This window comes from Maniola hyperantus, chromosome 8 (assembly GCF_902806685.2).
Source record: "Maniola hyperantus chromosome 8, iAphHyp1.2, whole genome shotgun sequence".
NCBI classification, from domain to species: domain Eukaryota; kingdom Metazoa; phylum Arthropoda; class Insecta; order Lepidoptera; family Nymphalidae; genus Maniola; species Maniola hyperantus.
Genome location: NC_048543.1, coordinates 5,063,048 through 5,083,213, shown reverse-complemented (window position 1 = coordinate 5,083,213; position 20,166 = coordinate 5,063,048). Strand labels below are relative to the sequence as shown.

Here is a 20,166-nt window from a genome sequence, read left to right as displayed (position 1 = left end):
TAAAAGTTTGAGTTTGAAAAAATACAACTTCAATATTCTTATTTTTATTTATTTTCAATATGCCTACTATTTGGATCTTATAATTATTTATTTTATTGCTAACATGCCTAACTAGTTACAGATTTGTTAATCTTAACTGACAGAGACTGCTAAATTAGAACAATTATTTCATTTCTCAGATAAACTAGTTAATGTTGAGTTTCCCTAAGTAATCTACAATCTAATGACTAATGGACTAAGCATTCAATAGTCGAGAAAATTGATTCTTTGCTGGAATAAATCATTCATAAAGATTGTAAGGAATTAATGTGGCCCAGCCTGAAATCTGATCATGTGCGTTGAAACAATTGAATTGGTAATGTTAAAATGACCTAGTCAATTAACATTTTTCATAGTTTAGCAGAATTACTTTAGAATCAGGAATACTAGTTTTTCTTGAAACTCCTAAGAATTGGGTGTATAATATCTACTGCCTCATAAATCTCGTTCCTAGTCTTTCCACCTGAAAGAAAAAAAAAATTTGAGTGTCACAAGTTGCTATCTCATGCTTGACTACATTATGTTAAATACCTACACTTCTTTGTATTGGAAACGGTTTAACTTTGATAATATGGATAGTCAGTAGTAACCCTACCCCTGAAACTGATAGCAATTTTTTAATCATAGTTTTTTTAGTCTAATCATTGAATCAATTTTGGTAAGATTTATATCACAATAAATGGTGTTTAAACCAGCACAAATAATTTATATTTATAATAGAACTAACTGAACGATTTCTATTCATCACAACCTATATAAGCCAGCATGTGCCAGACTTTTCTTATTTCATAAAAGCTGAAAGTTTCTCTGTGTATTACACCCAACACTGGGAGGAACGTTTCTTAGGAAGATTGTCTGGGTCATGGTGGCTTTGGGAGATAACAGGTAATAAAGGTGTAAAATACCTTATTTCAAAGTATAATCTATTTTTTTATATTTTCTTAGAAACAGTATTAGAAATCACGGCATGTGTCACTTTCCTACCTGTGTTGGGGACAATATGCAGAGAAACTTTCCGCTTTTATAAAACTACGAAGTTAACATAATAGGATAGTTATTATCCCAAAAACAATAGGGTTTGTTCAGAGGCTGAAAATTGGTGATGTTACTCCATCTTAATCGTTTTTATTTTTAACAATTCTTTACAAAATGTAATGCTGTCTGGACTAATGGTTTAGTAAAGATCTGATCAATAGCTTCGAAGATACAGGACAGAACTCCTAATTGGATGTCCTGGATCCTGTAAGTCAATGGCGATCAGTGTAATAGATTAGCAAAAAAAATAGACTTAACAATACGTAACATAATAATCATACAATACATACATTTCATAACAAGTTTGATAGGAGTAAAAAAAATATAAACTTCTTAGTGCAATTCAATACAGGTTTCATTATCATTCAGAACATTTCAAAAGGATGTTTATAAGTATTGTGTAATACAACAGCACTCATACATTTTGTCTATGGGATGCAAAAGCCAATCTTAAAAAGCTCAGGCACATGAACTTGTATTACATAAGAAAACTATAAACCAACCAAAATATTTATTTACCTGTAATAACTAGTTTGCCATTCACAAAAATCAACAGGACAACCCTTGGCCGAATCATTCTATACACTAAGCCTGCAAATAACTCAGGTTCATAAGATGTAAACTGTCCATGTGCTTGTTGCAGTGCCTCCAACCTCAATGGAAATCTTAAATCTGCAGTTGCTATAAAATTTTGTACTTTAAAATTGAGAAATTTGACCTGAAAGTTAAAAGGTGATATAGGTACAGGTACAAATTTTAATTCAACTGTATTATAGTGTGGTAATTGCCCTGCTTAGTTCTCTTCAAAAGCAAAAAAGATGTTACTTTACCGGATAACCAAGTTTTTGAATAATCCTTGCAAATTTTCTAGCACCAATATAAGCATCATGTTCATTTTTTGCTCCTGTACACACAATTTTACCAGATCTGTAAAATTAGACTTTAATTTATTCAATAAGAACCAAAACGATATAATGATAAAAATTAGAACTTACTTAAAAATTAAAGCAGTTGTACGAGGTTCCAGAATTTTCATAACAACACCATTGAATCGAGATGGGTTGTATTCAGAATATCTCGTCCGACAATAAATGTCTAACAATTTTAGTTCACAGCCTAAACTGACTGTTGAAATACAGTTCCTGCAATGTAGAAATAGGTGGTTTATTGTGATAATAATATCATCATCATTATTAATATACATTATTTTATCAATGATTACGTCTTATGACAAAAATGATTTTAATGAATTTTAGAGCGGAGTGGACTAAAAACCGAAAGGTCGATGGTTCAAACAGCACCCGTTGCACTATTGTCGTACCTACTCCTTGCACAAGCTTGACGCTTAGTTGGAGAGGAAAGGGGAATATTAGTCATTTAACATGGCTAATATCCTTTTTAAAAAATAAAAAAAATGAATAATTCTTTATTTACTTCATTTTAATTTCATCATTATCATCATCATGATCAACCCATTACCGGCTCACTACTACAGAGCATGGGTCTCCTCTCATAGTGGGAGGGGTTTTGGCCATAGTCTACCACTCTGGCCATGTGCGGATTGGTAGACTTCAAACACGTTTGAGAACATTATGGAGAACTCTCATGCATGCAGGTTTCCTCACGATGTTTTCCTTCACCGTTAAAGCAAGTGATATTTAAGTTTTAAAAACACACATAGCTCCGAAAAGTTAGAGGTGCGTGCCGGGGATCGAACCCCCGACCTCTGATCGGAAGGTGGACGTCCTACCGACTAGGCTATCACAGCTTTTAATTACACTATTTTTGAAATTTGTTTCACAATATGATGTTACGATGGTCACTGACTACATTGAAATGAAGATTCCGAGTATTCCAGCATCAAATTCAGAAGTTACTCTTTTTTTTCAAAAGCAATATACTAAGTATCTACCCAGTTAAATGGATAACTTACTGCAATTTTATGCTACTTTTTGCCTGGCTAGCTGCACTAGCCATAGGAGTAATTGCAGTCATGGAACTATGTGGGTTTGCAGAATGTGCTTGTGGGGTAAACGTCCGATGGGTGGGTGTCAGCATAACTTCTCCTGACACAGGTGGCATGGGTTGTGGTGTTGATACTATACTTTCAGGGTTATGTTGGTGTGTCGTGCTAACACCAATATTGTGGGTGTTACTTTCGTTGTTTAATGTCTGATCTCGTAAATTATATTCCGGCGATGGAGACATTGTATAATATGGACGAATACCTTATCCTTGACCACAATAAATATCCTGTTACTTAGAATAATAATTAGTAACACAAGTATGCTATGATATTGACATAATATTAAGTACGATATCAAAACAAGTCGTACTGTTCACGTTTCACTCTTTTACTTGCTTAACACCTTTAAATTGTCTTATTTTCTAGATTAATTAAGTTCTAAATACTAGGTACTTTATGAAATTATATCAAGAAATTATTAAAACGTCGGTGGTCGGTATAATAATATCACATCACATCAAATATTCATATTTCACTCATGATTAACTCTGTAACTTGCCTAGCACCTTCAAAGTTCAAACTTATTTTTATGTTTTTAGTAGACCCTAATATTTCTATTTGTTGCCCTATTTCCTTTTGCTATTTCCTATCACAGAACACATTTACTCCATTTCCTATGAAGCTTCGTATTGCTTCGTTTCGTATATAGAGAAGCTATTTTTGTCTGGGTAATGTTTTTTTTTTTTTTAATTTATTTTACGGCCCTGGATAACAGTCCTTTAAGGCCTCTGGGTAATGTAATGGGTAGGTACCTCTGACTAAAGACACAGGCGCAGCGGGTCTGTAACCACAGAATAAAAACACCTCAAAAATTAGAATATGGAGTAGTGTCCGTTTGCTGCTTTTTGTTTGTGTGCATGTGCAGTTGCCACAGTTGCTTGAACTCAAAGAAATTTTAAGTAGTTACTACTTTTCTAAGAATTATTACTTTCTATATCGATGCTTGAACTTGATACAAACAGAGGCTATAGGTGGTGGCCTGTGAGTGTGACACATAGGTGTGACATGCAAAATTTGTAAGTTCATGCATACGTCATGCACCATGCACCTTGATCGGAATACCTACTGGATCTATGGTCATATTGTCATGTCACAACACTGAACAATTTGCAAGTTAAAAAAACCGACTTCCGAAACCTCGCCTATGCTCGCCCGACTTCATAGTTACCTACATACATACCTACACGCATAGGGGTGCAACTCTAGAACATTAAAAAATCGCAAATTGAAAATCGCTTGTGGTGCCATCTAAGCGCGAGCACGGCTAAACAAATAGAGAACAGTTTACAAAAGACGTCAATAGATGGCGGGCACATTGGTGTAATTTTAATGACATTAATAAATTATAACCATGTTTTCATGTTTTCGTGTGCTGTAGTAAATATTTATATTTCTGTTAAATTTATCTGACCCTGCTTTAATAACAGGACTCTGTAGTCTGTATTTCCTTTCACCACCTCGATAACTATATTCTAAGGATTGATTTAGTGACTCGATTCATGCCTGAACGATTGACCACGGCTACGGATTACGGACTTGTTTTTGCTTTGTGAAATGATTTTTCTGTGAATATATTTGTGCAGAAAAATGCCACGGAGATCTCGATGTGTGTCTGGATGTGACTAATTCGGTAAGTATAAAATCAGCTTACTCGTAATCTAACTCAAAATTACTTCAATGAGTCAAACTCTATGCACCATTAAGGCACCATTAGCACATTAGGTATTTTATCATGATACTAGGTATATAGTTCCTGCGATTTCGTCCGCTCGAAAAAACTATTTTAGAAATCCCGTGAGAAGTCCAATTTTCCGGGATAAATGTGGCCTACAAGTTACAACCGTCTGATGCAAGCTATCTCTGTACCAAACAGATGATGACCACCACTTTGTCTACGTGGATTTAGGGTTTTTGGGAATCCCATGGGAACTGTTTGAGTTTTCCGTGACAAATGAAGCCTATGTCCTAACCTGGATGCAAGTTATCTCTGTACTAACTTTCATCATAAACGGTTACACAAATTTACTGTAAAAAGCTAGCATACAGACAGGTTGACACACTTTTGCATTTATCATATTGCTATGGATTATTAACTACTAATTCTGTAAATTTTTTGTTTTGTAATTAAGTGTACTTACAACATTTGTTTTGAACTTTATTGACTAAGTTATTTTTATATTATAGGTATCAGCTATCAACTAATTAAGTACAATAAGTAAGTATAGACTAATGCATATTTTATGTTATTACTTTTTCAGATGTTTGCATGGCTTTCCAAAACCTGGCTACTCCTCTCTTTGAAACCATTTAAACAATGAAAAGAGATAGTAGGACAACATTTAGAAAGCAAGACTGATAATGGGGCCGATTCTCTAGTACACAAGCTCTAAACTAAACTAAATTAATAGGTCTAAATCTAGTGCTCTCCTTTTCCGCAAGCAACATTATGAAAGGGATAGCAATAGATTTAGACGTGCCATTTTAGTTTAGTTTAGAGATTGTGTACAACGGAATTAGCCACAATGAAATAATATATAGTTACGAATTATCAAATTTGCAATCACCAGTTTGAAGATCGTTGAAATACACCAGTTGTGGTAGTAATATGAAAGTTATGAAAAGTAAATAACCAAAAATTTTGGATTTGAGCGTTACCTATTTCACAATCTCGTGGGTCTTGAATTTGGGTATGTATTTTATGTACCTAGTTACGAATTTATGAAAATAAAATATTTTACAAAACCCTAAAACCTTTTTATTTCTATAGTGTTTTATAATTTAGTATCTTAAAGAGTCAGTCTTGTAATATATATTTTTAAACATGTTTTAAACAAACGTTAATGGAATTATTGATGTTTTTTTAAAACATGTTCAAAAATATAAAATATTCTAGTAAAGTACATTTAAATAGCATTTAAATTTTCGCGCTCTCGCACGCCTAGCGCGCTTTTAGTGCCCTCTAGATGTGAGCACACGCGTAACTTTGAAAAAGAAATCTAGAGTCGCACATCTATCTCTAGTATATAGTAGATAATCTATGCCTACACGTGTTGAAACTAGAAACAAAAGTTACCTATTTTTTACTTTGTAGTGGTTTTGGAAGTCAGTTTTTTTAATATTTTTTTTATTAAGCTTTTTAGTGTAAGTAGTCATTGCTTGGTACCTGAAATATCAATTCAGCAGCAAATCTTTCCAAATCCAGACGGCTTTGGAGTTCAGTACCTTGCAACATCAGGATTGAAGAGTTGGGACTTGGAATTCAACAAAGTCTATGCTTGACATTTACAATATTATTTCCCTAGGAACAGTTCCTGAATTTCTATAGGTACTTTAGGAGTACTGTATCATGCATCATCAGGTTTGAGGAGTTCGGTCTAGGAGTGGAATCATGAAGCCGTTGCTTGATACCTAAAATATCAATTTACCATCAGAAATTCCCGAATCCCCACGGCTTAGGAGTTCAGTACCTTGCAGAATCAGCATTGAGGAGTTGGGATCCGAAGTTCAATGGAGTGGTGTCTATGCTTGTCACCAAAAATAATATTGCATCATCCGCAGTGCCTGAATCACTATAGTTTAGGAGTTCTGTACTCTACATCATCAGGGTTGAGGAGTTGGGACTTGGAGTTCAAGCATAAAGTCTTTGCTTGGTACGTACAACATTAATTCACTATGAACACTTCGTGAATCTTGGCAACTTAGGCGGGCAGTAACCCTGCAGCATCAGAATTGAAGAGTTGGATCCAGAAATTTTTATGGGACAACCACCAAAACATCCTCTGTTGTTTAAAAAAATAATTTGCAAATCGGTCCAGAAACTTGGAAAAAATTACATAAAAAAATTGGAGAACCACCTCCTTTTTGGAAGTCGGTTAAAAAGAGCTAGAACCTCAGAATAAATACCTGCAGAAGTAGCCCTCTGCCCTATTAAGATCCGAACTGTTAGAGCGAGATAGCTAAATTCAGATTTAAGCTCTTATTAGAACGTGACAAAATTATTATTTTTTTGTCCTTATCACAGTGGCCACTTTTTTGTTTGTCAAGATTTATCTTGTACGTGAGATTTTGACAAATAATGTGAAGTGAAGTTGTTCTGACTCAAATTTTTAAAGAAAAGTTATTGTGCAATGGTGGGTTGCAGTATGAGTACCTATACTAGGCTGTAGCCTAGTATACTACAGCCGAAGCGAACGTAAAATAAAAGGAAGTACGTCTGCTTGAGCGAGAGGATAGGTAAATAGAACCCAGAGCTGCAAAGCCCGTTAAAAAAACAATTTGCACAAAAAAAAAGTCAAAACCTTGTCAAAACAACTTCAAAACAAGTGACTGTTGATCAGTCACTGTCAGACGTCAGTCACCGACTAGAAAAAAAGTGGCAAGTGTCAAGCACAGAGTACATTGAATATACGGGTATAGAGTCATCAGTCCCTATTTTTTGGTAACGCCATCTATTGAGCTAAGTTGCAACTACAGGATCTGCGATATATACTAATCCCTATAGGTACAGTATATACGCTACCTAGATAGGTACCTATATATAGGTTTTAAATTTTCTTTTATTTCTATTTTTCTATGGTTAATTTCAATAAAACACATAAATAAGGTAATAATCTTTTATTTATTTTTATGACTGGGCACACACTTTTTTTCTGTTATTACAGCAAATCGTAGTCCGAGAAACGTAGTCGGGGTTATATTAGTTAGGTACTTATAGAGCTCTTCTTTTTTCTTGTTTTATGGCTTTTTCCATCACATCCAGATCAGCACAATGCACTGTAAATCCATACTTTGCAGTTTCGAATAGCTGAAGAGGTACAAAGAAATAAAGAAAGTTGCTCGGTAGAGTTGTCAGAGTTCAAAATAAAGCACAAGTCACTTCACTATAACAGAATCACCAAAATCCAACTAACAAAGTCAAGTCGTTGGAAAATATCACATAAACACCTTGATATAATGGAAAACCTCGGAAAAAAGTGGTTGAAAATAAATAATTTTTATAGATATAATTTAATAGACACAGACCACAGACTTGACAATTTGTGACTGTGCCAGTGTTTCCATATGTAAATCAAGAATTACCGTGTTGTAAGGTTAAAAATACGGTGTTTCTTGATTAAATTACGGTGGATGAGCTAAAAGAATACCGTGTAAATTACCGTGTAATTTTTAAAAAGAAAAAAAACGTTACGAATTTGCTTTTTAATTAATTATTAATATTATTCTGAGTCTGACTCTCCTAGCATAGCAATGTCTTTTCATATATTTTTTTTATTGCATTCATCCATCACATTTAAGAATTTTTAATTAATTATTAATATTATTCTGAGTCTGACTCTCCTAGCATAGCAATGTCTTTTCATATATTTTTTTTATTGCATTCATCCATCACATTTAAGAATTTTTACATTTCACTTCTTGCTAATTGCTTGAATAAGGACGAAAATAGATTGCCAAGATTAATAATTGATACTTTAACTGTGTGTGCGTGAGTGTGGCGATAGATTAGAAAAATAATAAGATAAGATAAGTGGGGCGATAGATTAGAAAAATAATAAGGATTTCCTTGAAATCTGCCACAATCTACCACTTTGTTAAATCGTCAGCTTTTTCAAAAATTTAGGAGCCAAATCTGCCCAAATGGCAGAAATCTGCCACAAACGGTCACACTGCTGACCGGCCACAAAATTTACAAGTAGTGCCACCTGTTGCGCGTGGTTGGCAACAAAACTTACTACTAGTGCCATCTGTCGAGCTAAGTCTGAGTCAATGTACCCTGTGCGATTTTGTATTGTGGCTAAAATGTACTGAGTGAAAAGACCCTGGTGTCAAGCAAAAACTGTTGTGGGTGGTCATTTTATTTTCAGTGGTTTGATGAAATAAATCTGTATTAATCTCTATATTTATCTTATAATTTCTTCTGAATTTTATCTAATAATGGCTCCAAAAGCTGGAGGAGATTCTGCTAAAGTTAATTCAGGCGTATATAAAGATAAAAGCAAACCTACTGATATTCGCCTCAGCAATATAAATGCCGCAAAAGGTAAGTTAACATAATAATATTCGTATCTATGTGTACTTATAATAAATTACTTACAGAAAATGAAACTTATAACTGATTTCACTAGCTGGTAACCGGTATTGGTTTTTTACAGTTGTCAAATTCTTGAACCAGCGCATATTTCAATCACCTGTTATCACTTTTGTATTTTATATTAAAACTAGTAGTAAAATCATGAGAAGTATTTAATTAGAGCCCGTAATTTGACGAAAATAACCTAAACTATCATTTCTAAAATGGTTTCTAAATTTTCTGAAAAAAATATTAGTCAGTGTCAAGAGCGCCCATACACGGAGAGGCCAAACTGGACAGGCAAACCTATGGCTTGCCTCAGTTTGGCCTTACCTGATATAATATCCATCTGTCCATCTGTCTGCCACTGGGCTGTATCTCATGAATCATAGAGACCTGAACTTTTCATAGATTGTTTATTTCTATTGCTGTTGCAACAACAAATGAAGAATCTCACTAATCAGGACTATTCAAAACCAGAGGGTGCTGGATTATTGGAATGTTCAGTTTATTTATTTATTTTATTTTTATTTTTCATGTACCAAAATTGTAGTTACAAAGTAATAATAAATTAAGTTACATTGGAAATGCTTATCTCTAAACAGAGATTTCTTCCAGCTTCCCATTCAAGGTTGTGAGTAAGGCGTATCAAGAAGTGGAATAGGTCTACGGTACTAGAATCTAATAAACTACATAAATATCTTCAAAAAAATACCCCAATCAACTTATATACTGGTTTGTGTAGAAAATGCATAATAAATAAAATTAAGCATTTCATAAAGGGAATGTATAGGTATTTGCGTTTGTGTTCTACATGTTTTTTATAACTGTAACATATCACAATTATCCCCCTTCCATCTTAGACTGCATCACTTATCACCAGGTCAGATTGCAGTCAAGGGCTTGTACCGGAATTACAAAAAAATTAACTAATTACATTGTTGTAAAATAATCCTTAATTGAGGTCTGTTTTCTATGTAATTTGTAGTCCCTAGGTAGGTCCTTGGAGGCGCCAGATTGGATGTGTCAGTCTATTGAATTTCAAAATTGCCACCTTGAAAATTTTAAAAAATTAAAAAGAGTTATTTCTTGTACGATGGTACAGGACCATTTCTGTGCAAGTCTGACTTGCACTTGACTAATTTTGTTCCATTTTCCACAAATTTTTATCCAGTCAAGTGAAACTGAAGATAGAACTGTCTGTGTATAAGAGGCTTTAGACAAGCTTTAGACTAATATTGGCATGTTAGGTATAACAAATAATAATAATATAATAATATAGCAAATGTAATATAAATAAAAATTATCTTTCAGCCGTATCTGATGCCATCCGCACCAGTCTGGGTCCCCGGGGCATGGATAAAATGGTAAGCATATAGTATGAGTAAAATAATATTATGTACAAATGTATGGCAATAATTGCCAATAGTATTCTAGCCTCTATGAATTACAATATTTACAAACTTTGTCCGCGTGGAATTAGGTTTTAAAAAATCCTGTGGGAAAGTACTTTTGTAAGTAATTTTCCAGGATAAAAAGTAGCCTATGCCACTCTCCGGTCTTTATCTATACCCATGCAAAAAAATCACATCAATCTGTTGCACCATTGCGACCTGATTGAAGGACAAACCAACAAAGCAACAAACCAACAAACACTCTTTCGCATTTATAATAAGGGTACTGATTTGCCGGACTATGACACAACATGACAAGGCTTAGTAAGAACAATAAAATACCTTTCACCAAGAATCAATCTCTATCTTGTTGATTCTCTCTCCCTGATTGTGATAGTTACACTGTCATTTTACCATAATGAATCCCTAGATTTGTGTACAACAGAATACACTGCTAAGTACTATTGACAATTTGCTGTGTGTTGGTTGTGTGTCCCTTATTATTATTTTTTGTTATAGATTCAAGCAGCCAATGGTGAAGTAACTATAACAAATGATGGTGCCACTATCCTCAAACAGATGAGTGTGATTCACCCTGCAGCAAAAATGGTACAGTTGCAAATATGACTAGAATATATCTGGAAGAGAGATAGTTTTATTTGCTCGAATAAGGATTATTTCATAGCATGTTATATTTTGTATACAACCTTTTAATGCTAGAGCACCTAATTATGTAGCAAAAATCTCTTGCAACTATCCCAGTTATAAGTCAAAAATCGTTTTAAGTTGTCTTTGTTTAATTTTAGCTGGTAGAGCTATCCAGAGCTCAAGACATAGAAGCAGGTGATGGCACAACGTCGGTGGTTGTGATTGCAGGAGCTTTGCTTGATGCTGCTGAGAAGTTGCTTCAAAAGGGCATCCATCCCACCGTTATATCTGATGGTTTCCAGAAAGCCTTGCAAATGGCACTGCAGGTTATTTATTGATATATTACTAGCTTATTCCCGCGACTTCGTCCGCGTGGACTACACAAATTTCAAACCCCTATCTTACCCCTTTAGGGGTGGAATTTTCAAAAATTCTTTCTTAGCAGATGTCTACGTCATAATAGCTATCTGCATGCCAAATTTCAGCCAGATTCGTCCAGTAGTTTAAGCTGTGCATTGATAGATCAGTCAGTCAGTCAGCGTTTCCTTTTAGAATATGGAAAACTGGTAATATTTTTTAGTACACTGAAGAGAACTTTAGATTCATGTTTTAGTATTGTTTGTGTGTAATAGACTAGATTTGGCTATATCTATTTCTGATGATATTTTGTCAAAGTACCTATTGCCCCTCAATTCATAAATTTCGTATTTATGAAGCTCCAAAAAATGTGGGTAATTCAAAGTCAAAGTCAAATGATTTATTTTAAATAGGTAATTAATAACTCTTTTTGATGGTCAGATGTTGGATTTCTAAGATATAGTGGTGATAGTTATTACGCAAACTTAAAACTAAAGCTACGAGTTTTCCAAACGCACCCAGGTCTGAGAAGAGCCCACAACAAACTCAGACTGCTATACCCATCTGCTTTATGCTATTTCAGTCTCTTAGCCATCTTCCTTAGACTGCATCATCACTTACCATCTAGATCCATAATAGATAAACAATCAATTATTTATAACAGGTTGTAGAAGGCATGTCAACTCCAGTTGATCTGTCAAATGAGGATGCACTACTGAAAGCGGCTGCTACATCTTTGAATTCGAAAGTGGTGTCCCAGCATTCAACTATATTAGCCCCGATAGCTGTTCAGGCTATTTGTTCAGGTCAGTGAGATATTCATATAAAGTGTGAAGTGAAGTGTTCAGAGTGGAAGTGAACACTTCCAAACTGTCCCAAGTTTGGAAGTGTTCACTTCCACTCTGGTCTTTACAGTCATAATAATATTATTGATGCATGTGCAGTAGAATGGGTATTATTTTAATGCTACTTTTAAATTATGTATTTTCATTTGATGAAGTTAGTTTTTTCTTCACAGTGATGTTTCACAGAAAGTAAATTTTCGTATGTACCATAAATTAATTTAACTAGATGTTAATGTCTTTCTAACACGAAGCGATGCGATTGTTCTCGATCGCACTCTTTATCTTCTTTGTAGGGTTGAAGACCATGGGCGTGCGATATTTGAAAATAAAGCGGGAATAAATATTACTTTCAATTCATAATTATTTTCAAACAGATTTTGTTTTGTTATTTTTCACAGGCTACTTTTGATAAGTATATAGTGTTACATAATATGAAAAGGCTTTTCATGTGATCTTTGACATGCCTGTGAAATGATCCATCTCTAATCTGTCCACTTAGTGTGTGGCAACACTGCGCTTTCTGGTCTGAGGTCGACATTTTTGAGCTATATATGCTCCGTGTATTGCCGCATCGCAATCCGTCGAGCTGTATCGGTTGCTTTGGTGTTTGTCATCACGAAACATTTTGCTTATCATTTCTCATACGCATGGGCTAAGGTTTGAAATATTCTTTCCTACCAAATCCAGGTATCTTTAAAACAAGAGTAAATAGGCATCTTCTAGGTTAACGCGCCCCATCTTAGGCCACATCATCGCCTTTCATCAGGTGTGATGGAATGACAAAAATAGGAATGAATAAAAATACGTGGTCGGTATATGTGCAGTGATGGAGCCGGGGGCGAGCGGCGCGGGCGCGCGCGTGGACCTGCGCGACGTGAAGGTGATCGAGCGCATAGGCGGCACGGTGGAGGACACGGAGTTAGTGCGCGGGCTAGTGATCCCGCGCCGGCCCGCCAACGTCAACGGCCCGCACCGCATCGAGAAGGCCAAAGTGGGCCTCATACAGTTCTGCATTTCGCCGCCTAAAACTGATGTAAGGGCTTTTTTAGAAGCGAAGCTTCTTGTCGTTATAGTCTCTCCTGTCATTCTTTCATTGCTAAAAATCGTGGTCTTGGACTGATGCTACCTTTAAAGTTAATCTTTCCCTTAATTATTTTTTCCACTGGATTCTGTTGGTGGCCATCGAATGGTGGTTGAGGTCAAATAGACTCTCACAAAATATTATTTTTACTCAATGTTTTCTATACATGAATCAAGTTGTGGAACACCATTTCGGTCTGTTTCAAAACTTTTCTTATAGAAAAAAAAAATTTATTGTTGTAAATGTTAATGTTGTTTATAATTTGATTGAATAATTTTGTAACAGATGGACCACAACGTCATTGTGTCAGACTATGCTGCTATGGACAGAGTGTTAAAAGAAGAGCGTCAGTACATATTAAACATTGTGAAGCAAATTAAAAAAGCTGGGTGCAATGTACTTTTGGTTCAAAAGTCCATTTTGAGGTTTGTTTAATCACTTTTTAGACTGTATTCTCTGATCAATCCATACTGATATTATCTTTCTTCTTACTATTATTATAAATAAATATGAAAGTTTGGATGTTAGTTACTCTTAACACCACAATTACTGAACCGACTGACTCTTAGAACAGGGGGCAGCTTATATCCATGAATCAACATGTCATATGTTATCCCAGAAAATCAAAAAGATTGCATGGAATTTTCAAAAACATAAATCCACTCTGACAAGTCACTGGCATCATTTAGTATTCATATTAATTTATAGTTATGTATATCTCCGTGTTTATTACTTCTTGTGTTTCAATTACTTTTCAATTGATTTCCACAGAATTATTTTAAATCTGGAGGTCGGATACTTAAAATGATTGTGTAGATGAATTATTATCCTTTTATAATTGGATTTTTCTTTCTTGCAGAGATGCACTCTCGGATCTCGCTGTCCACTTCCTTGACAAAATCAAGACCATGGTCATTAAAGATATCGAGCGGGAAGACATTGAGTTTGTTTGCAAAACATTGGGATGTAGGCCAATTGCTTCCTTGGACCATTTCACTGCCGAAAACCTGGTCAATGTAGACCTTGTTGAGGAAGTGAATGAACCTGCTGGGAGATACATCAAGGTAATTAAGATAATACAATCATGCTCTCATTATCATCATCATCATCATCATCATCATCATCATCATCATCAACCGATAGATGTCTGATGCTGGACATAGGTCTTTTATTGGGCCATTCACTCCATGGTCTTGTGCCGCCTGAATCCAGCAGCTTCCTGCAACTTGTTTGATCCTAATCAGTCTTGCAACGCTGTGCAAGTTTTGTTTTGTGTGGCAAACAAAATAAAAATTTCAGACAAATTTATTGCAACTTTTGTAAGTACATCTTCAAAATATTATGTTGACAGATGTAACATAATTTCATGGACACAGACAAAGAGATTTGCTTCTAATGTGAACTGTTTTCCATACTCCTTTAATATAGACACCTAAGTTAAAGTCAAGAGTAAATAGGCATCATAATATGCCAACAGATTTGATTGCAGTCTAAAAATGAAAAAAAAAAAACAGTTTTTTTAATGTTATTCAGGAGATAATTACCAATTAAATCCAAGGGCTTATCTGCCTCGTTGCTCATTCATACTAGTGATGGTTATGTTAAATCTCTGTTTGGAGATAAGCTTTTGCAATGTAACTTAATTTATTATTACTTTGTAACTACAATTTTGGTACATGAAAAATAAAAATAAAATAAGTAAACCATTTCACTAGTCTCAATCACGGGAAAAGCCTTTTCATATTTACATCCAGTTAAATTAATTTAACAAAATATGATTGCAAGTGCAACAATTCATTTGTGAATGTGTGTTCTTGATCATAGTTCCTAATTAAATTAATGTAGCAAATGATTGTAAGTGAAAAATCTCAGTGAAAAGACACCTGAGAAATCCCTGTAAGCAAAAAAAATCACCAAATGAAAATGATTTAAAAGTAGCAATAACGACCGCTAGATGACGGGCGCGGGCGGCGGCGGGCACACGGTGTCGGTGCTGGTGCGCGGCTCGAGCGGCGCCGTGGTGGCGGAGGCGGCGCGCTCGCTGCACGACGCGCTGTGCGTGGTGCGCTGCGTGGCGCGCCGCCCCGCGCTGCTGCCCGGCGGCGGCGCGCCCGAGGCGGCGGCGGCCGCGGTGCTGGCGCGCGCCGCCATCGCCGCGCCCGGCGCTGACCACTACTGCCTGCGTGCCTACGCCGACGCGCTCGAGGTCATTCCCTCCACGCTCGCGGAGAACGCTGGTGAGTGCCACTAGAGTCTGCTACAATATTACCAGTTTTATAAGTTGCATCAAACAAAATTCGTTTGTGTTTCAAATCTAAGGAAAGAGCAACCACAGAGTTTCTTGCTTGCTAGTTCTTCTCGGTAGGAAAGTCATTCCGAACCAGTGGTAAATGCATTTGACGATTCAAAAGTACATAAAAAATATTTTTATTTATTTACTTTTGTAGAAAAACCGCTGGTTAAACCAATTATACACCAATGAAATGCAGACCTTATTGCTTGACGTTAAGATGTTAAACACAAGAACAACAGATACTCGTGCTATCTCGAGCACAATTCGCACACACAAAATACTAATTTGAGTGTGTCAATTTGGGTGTCGCCGCCACACTACTGGTTTCTTTTTAACCGACTTCCAAAAAGGAGGTGGTTCTCAATTCGGCCCGTTTTTTTTCTATATTGTATTATGAAGTACCTTCTGTGGCTAACGATACGTCGCCTGCTGCTGCCTGCAGTAACTTACGGACTTGTACCTTTATTCAGCAAAGACAACCCAATATCTATCCACTGTGTACATAACAACATGCCTATAGTCAGCTTTAAAAACGTCTGCGTCATTTTTTCGAAATCAGTGTGGCTTTGTACATTTTGATTTACGCTGTGATGTCGGGTGCTTGTCTGTCGCAGGCTTGAACCCGATCGAGACGGTGACGGAGCTGCGCGCGGCGCACGCGAGTGCGGCGCAGAGCGGCGCGGGCGTCAACGTGCGGCGTGGTCGCGTCACCGACATGCGCCACGAGCACGTGCTGCAGCCGCTGCACGTCACCGCGTCCGCGCTCGCGCTCGCCACCGAGACTGTGCGCGCCATACTTAAGATTGACGACATCGTGAGTATGCTTTACACCACTAACTTTGCTCTATTAAACTTTTCTGCATCCCGGGAGGGAGCTAGTCTCAGTGGATTTTAGAACCGAAAAAATGACATCATTGTTTAGTCCCAAAACCCTGTGATTTTTATCTAGAGGGATTACCAAAATTCTAAATATTGTAGTGGTTCAAAAATTGGGATTGCTCAGCATTGATTGTCACAATAATTGTCTTCATTGATGCATGATTGCACTGGCAACAAAATTTCAAAAAAAATATAATATTATCAAAAAAGTTTGATACAATTTTGGTTAGGTATCTTGTTAGTTTTACAAGTATGTAATACTAATCCTATTTTTTTACTTTCAGGTCAATACAATTAATTAAGGATGTCAGCAGTCAAAAATAATTAATTGCTTTTATTCAATCAAATAGTTTCTCACAATGGAAGTATTATTTTTATCAACATCACCAAAATATTGTAAATTTTGGATTTATTAATAAAAATATTACTTATTATGGAATGTAATATAGTAAGCCAGTGTATTAGATTAACATTCACTCAATTTATGTTGAAGAATTAATTAATTATTATTTGTTTACTTTAAAACAAATGAGATGCATTTTTGAGCTTGTATTGCAAGAAAAGGAAGAAAAGGAGCCTTAGAAGACTAATTTATTAATAAATTACTAAGACAAAATTCATGCGTTTTAATTAAATAAATCTCATCAGTTAATAGTGATTTTTTCAATATCCTTGAAGGCTGCTAACAAAGCACTATACTTGTATTGTACTATGCGTTTCAACTAAAGATAGCACTTATTTTAAACTCAAATTGCAGCTTTTCTTTATTGTACTGTTTTTTTTTTACATATTTCTTTTTTTTTCTTTAAAATAAATATCTTATGTATTTTTAAATCAAACAGGTTTGAGAGTGTATCCTAGTTACAGTTGCCGATGGTCTTCTGAATTGAAATGCATAGTATTTAAATTCTATTGCCTGTAAGGATGTATCTGATTAGCTGCTTTGATATTGGTCTTGATAGCAGATGGTGCCTTAGGCATGGTCGGTGCAGCAGGGCCCATCTGTGGTGTTTGCCCACGAGTGGGACCCATGCCAGGCCCACCAACTCCTGGTGGTAAACTGGGAGGCATTCCAGGTCTAAGTCCTTTTCCAGTTCCAACTGCTGTGACCAACGCATGAGTGTCAGCAATACTGTGAGTGGGTTGCATACCTTAAAAGAAAGCAACACATACTTTATACTGTTTCTTATCACTGTACAGTAGAATGTATGATCAGCCTGCTGCATTCTAGTCACAAAAAATACTAATTTTTTCCAAATGATTAGAAACTAGTTATTACTAGTTGATTCACCTCGGTTAGCTTGGGTGAAATTTGATATAAGTACCTATAATTACATATAATATGTATATGATGTATAGCCTAAGTTACTTCTGGATAAAGTACCTGTCTAATGGTGAAAGAATTATTAAAATCAGTAGTTTCAGAGTTATCAATAGTTATAGACAAACAAATCTTTATAATAGTAGTATAGATACATAGTGTTTGGGTTTCTATTTGGCTAAGGTGAGTCAGCTAGTAGACATATCAAAATATCTTTACTATATTAATGGACCAAGAGCCCGCGCGTGCCAGACCTTCGTTATTTTATAAAAGCCGATAGTTTTTCTGCATATTGTCCAGTACACTGGGAGGAGCGTTGGTTTGAACCATGGTGGCTTTGGGAGATAACATAAAGGTGTAAAAATTACGTCAAAGTATATATAAAGTCTTAAGTTTTTTATATTTTCTTTAGAATTTAAAAGTTTAACGATGTCTAGCAATGCATGACGTGATTTCTAATACTATTCTGAAGAAAATGAAAAAAAAGACTATACTTTGACGTAAGATTTTTTACACCTTTACGGCGATTACTCACTGCACTTCCGTCAGTGATTATAGATTATTACGACATATCTCATAAGCTCCCATACAAAACAAAAAGGAACGTATTTTCACGGACTCAGATAGGATGAGTGCGTAACTGCCGTTATTATCTGTTATCTCACAAAGCCATAATGATCCAAACAAACTTTCCTCCCAGTGTTGGGGACAAAACGCTGAGACTTTCAGCTTTTATGAAATACCGAAAGTCTGGGATGCGCTGGCTCTCTCTCTGTTATATACCTGCAGATCTCATTGATTCTCCCTCCCAATCCTCTCGACCTTTTGATATTATTTCCCACACATGGCTCACAACTTTGGTAAATTGAGCCACTTGTTTCTGTCAACAAGTAATGTTTTAAGTTAAAACCCGATTAATAGTTTGGTTTAGTATTAAATGTAAAAATTGGAGATCACTATGCAAGGTAATAATTTTTTAAGATCCTACAGCAAAAATGTAATGCTTAAGGACTGTGTAAACGGACAATAATTGTCACAAAAGAAAAGTCCTCATCTTTTAGTACAGCTTAGTCAGAACATGGTAGGTGTTTTGCTGTACTGTATTATGAGTCCATCATGTGACTAATGATGCAGTGCTTAGGTGACCCACGTTTGTCTTTCGCAGACAATGGACTCATTGTCTACACAGGCCTTAAAACTGATTCATTATAGTCAGTTTCTGAAGATAAAATTAAAATTATACAAGGTTTCACCTGTGCAGTATCAAAATTAAGGGTACTGGCTTTATGATTAAGCTGTTGTAGCCTCTGTTCTGCCTGGGGTTCAGGCTTAGTGCGCAACAAATCTGGAACCAAGTCATGAGTGCAGGCTGGCACACGGCCCTCTGTCAGCCGTGCTAGTTCCTCATCTCGCTCACATCCCAGCTGCAAGGGCAACACCACAACTGATTTCAGTGATGGTGCTAATTCGGCTTGTAATATTTTACTTAAACCTGTCAACTAATGAGGAGAGTTTTGAATTAGAACAAGAAAAAGTTATGATGAAATATTTGTATTTTTTTAAAGTTAAAAATACTTATGATTTAAACTTACGTGGCCCGATAAGATGGCATAGTTATCCAGAAACGTAGGCCAATTAATAGTTTCATATTCAGTTTCTAGCTTTGTAATTAAGGCCTGTATAGCACTTTTAAGATCATTCACTCTGTTTAGTATCGCATGTAAAGTTGCTTCTAATTGTTTCTCTTCACGTTGCATATTTCGAGGCTCTAACTAGCTAAATTAGTGAAAGGGTAAATAAATTCTAAATTCCGTCTCATGTAAATCACAGGATTGAAGTAATTACATCCATCCTATCCTACTCTATGGTAACTAGCTAGATTACCTCAGAACAAGGAGTAGCCCTATTGTGACACTTACTGTTAGAGCGAGATAGCTAAATGCATTTAAGCTCTTTTTAACGTGACAAAATCATTATGTTTTGTCCTTATCACCGTGGCCACTTTTTTTGTTTGCCAAAATGTATTTGTACGTGAGTATTTGGCAAACAACGTGAAGCGAGGTTATGTTGACTAAAGTATTGTAAATAAATAATGGATTCGTTTTATTATTTTTGTTTTTGAAGTTATTGTGCAATGGTTGGTTGCAGTATACTAGGCTACATAAGCCGAAGCGAACG

At 35.8% G+C, this 20,166-nt stretch overlaps 3 protein-coding genes across 3 annotated transcripts; 1 reads left to right on the top strand and 2 right to left on the bottom strand.

Annotated features, from left to right (window-relative positions):
- Positions 1–39: 39 nt before the first annotated feature.
- On the bottom strand, positions 40–3,710 carry LOC117984423 (TBP-related factor-like). Its single transcript, XM_069500469.1, has 5 exons — positions 3,008–3,710; positions 2,070–2,216; positions 1,905–2,001; positions 1,594–1,792; positions 40–502 (listed from the first exon to the last, which is right to left on the bottom strand). Exons 1-5 carry the CDS (start codon positions 3,280–3,282, stop codon positions 426–428), a joined length of 795 nt encoding a protein of 264 aa, XP_069356570.1. The 5' UTR covers positions 3,283–3,710; the 3' UTR covers positions 40–425.
- Positions 3,711–7,468: 3,758 nt separating this feature from the next.
- On the top strand, positions 7,469–17,283 carry CCT4 (chaperonin containing TCP1 subunit 4). The gene is made up of 12 exons (XM_034970807.2): positions 7,469–7,489; positions 8,933–9,140; positions 10,485–10,537; positions 11,084–11,173; positions 11,371–11,538; positions 12,234–12,375; positions 13,239–13,447; positions 13,781–13,920; positions 14,355–14,559; positions 15,450–15,732; positions 16,403–16,602; positions 16,952–17,283. The coding sequence occupies exons 2-12, from the start codon at positions 9,035–9,037 to the stop codon at positions 16,967–16,969; spliced, it is 1,614 nt and encodes a 537-aa protein (XP_034826698.1). The 5' UTR covers positions 7,469–7,489; positions 8,933–9,034; the 3' UTR covers positions 16,970–17,283.
- MED8 (mediator complex subunit 8) lies at positions 17,279–19,849 on the bottom strand. The gene is made up of 4 exons (XM_034970805.2): positions 19,581–19,849; positions 19,242–19,487; positions 18,772–18,868; positions 17,279–17,818 (listed from the first exon to the last, which is right to left on the bottom strand). Exons 1-4 carry the CDS (start codon positions 19,743–19,745, stop codon positions 17,577–17,579), a joined length of 750 nt encoding a protein of 249 aa, XP_034826696.1. The 5' UTR covers positions 19,746–19,849; the 3' UTR covers positions 17,279–17,576.
- Between the last annotated feature and the right edge of the window lie 317 nt (positions 19,850–20,166).

Coding starts and splice junctions, on each gene's coding strand:
- LOC117984423 (XM_069500469.1), bottom strand. CDS start 3,282: ATGTCTCCATCGCCGGAATATAATTTACGAGATCAGACATTAAACAAC. Junction 2,217..3,007: donor AAAAGTAGCATAAAATTGCA/GTAAGTTATCCA, acceptor TCTACATTGCAG/GAACTGTATTTCAACAGTCA. Junction 503..1,593: donor TGGCAAACTAGTTATTACAG/GTAAATAAATAT, acceptor TTTTTCTTTCAG/GTGGAAAGACTAGGAACGAG.
- CCT4 (XM_034970807.2), top strand. CDS start 9,035: ATGGCTCCAAAAGCTGGAGGAGATTCTGCTAAAGTTAATTCAGGCGTA. Junction 11,174..11,370: donor TTCACCCTGCAGCAAAAATG/GTACAGTTGCAA, acceptor GTTTAATTTTAG/CTGGTAGAGCTATCCAGAGC. Junction 12,376..13,238: donor TGTTCAGGCTATTTGTTCAG/GTCAGTGAGATA, acceptor GTATATGTGCAG/TGATGGAGCCGGGGGCGAGC.
- MED8 (XM_034970805.2), bottom strand. CDS start 19,745: ATGCAACGTGAAGAGAAACAATTAGAAGCAACTTTACATGCGATACTA. Junction 18,869..19,241: donor TTAATTTTGATACTGCACAG/GTGAAACCTTGT, acceptor ACTTGTTGACAG/AAACAAGTGGCTCAATTTAC. Junction 17,819..18,771: donor AGAATCAATGAGATCTGCAG/GTATATAACAGA, acceptor CTTTCTTTTAAG/GTATGCAACCCACTCACAGT.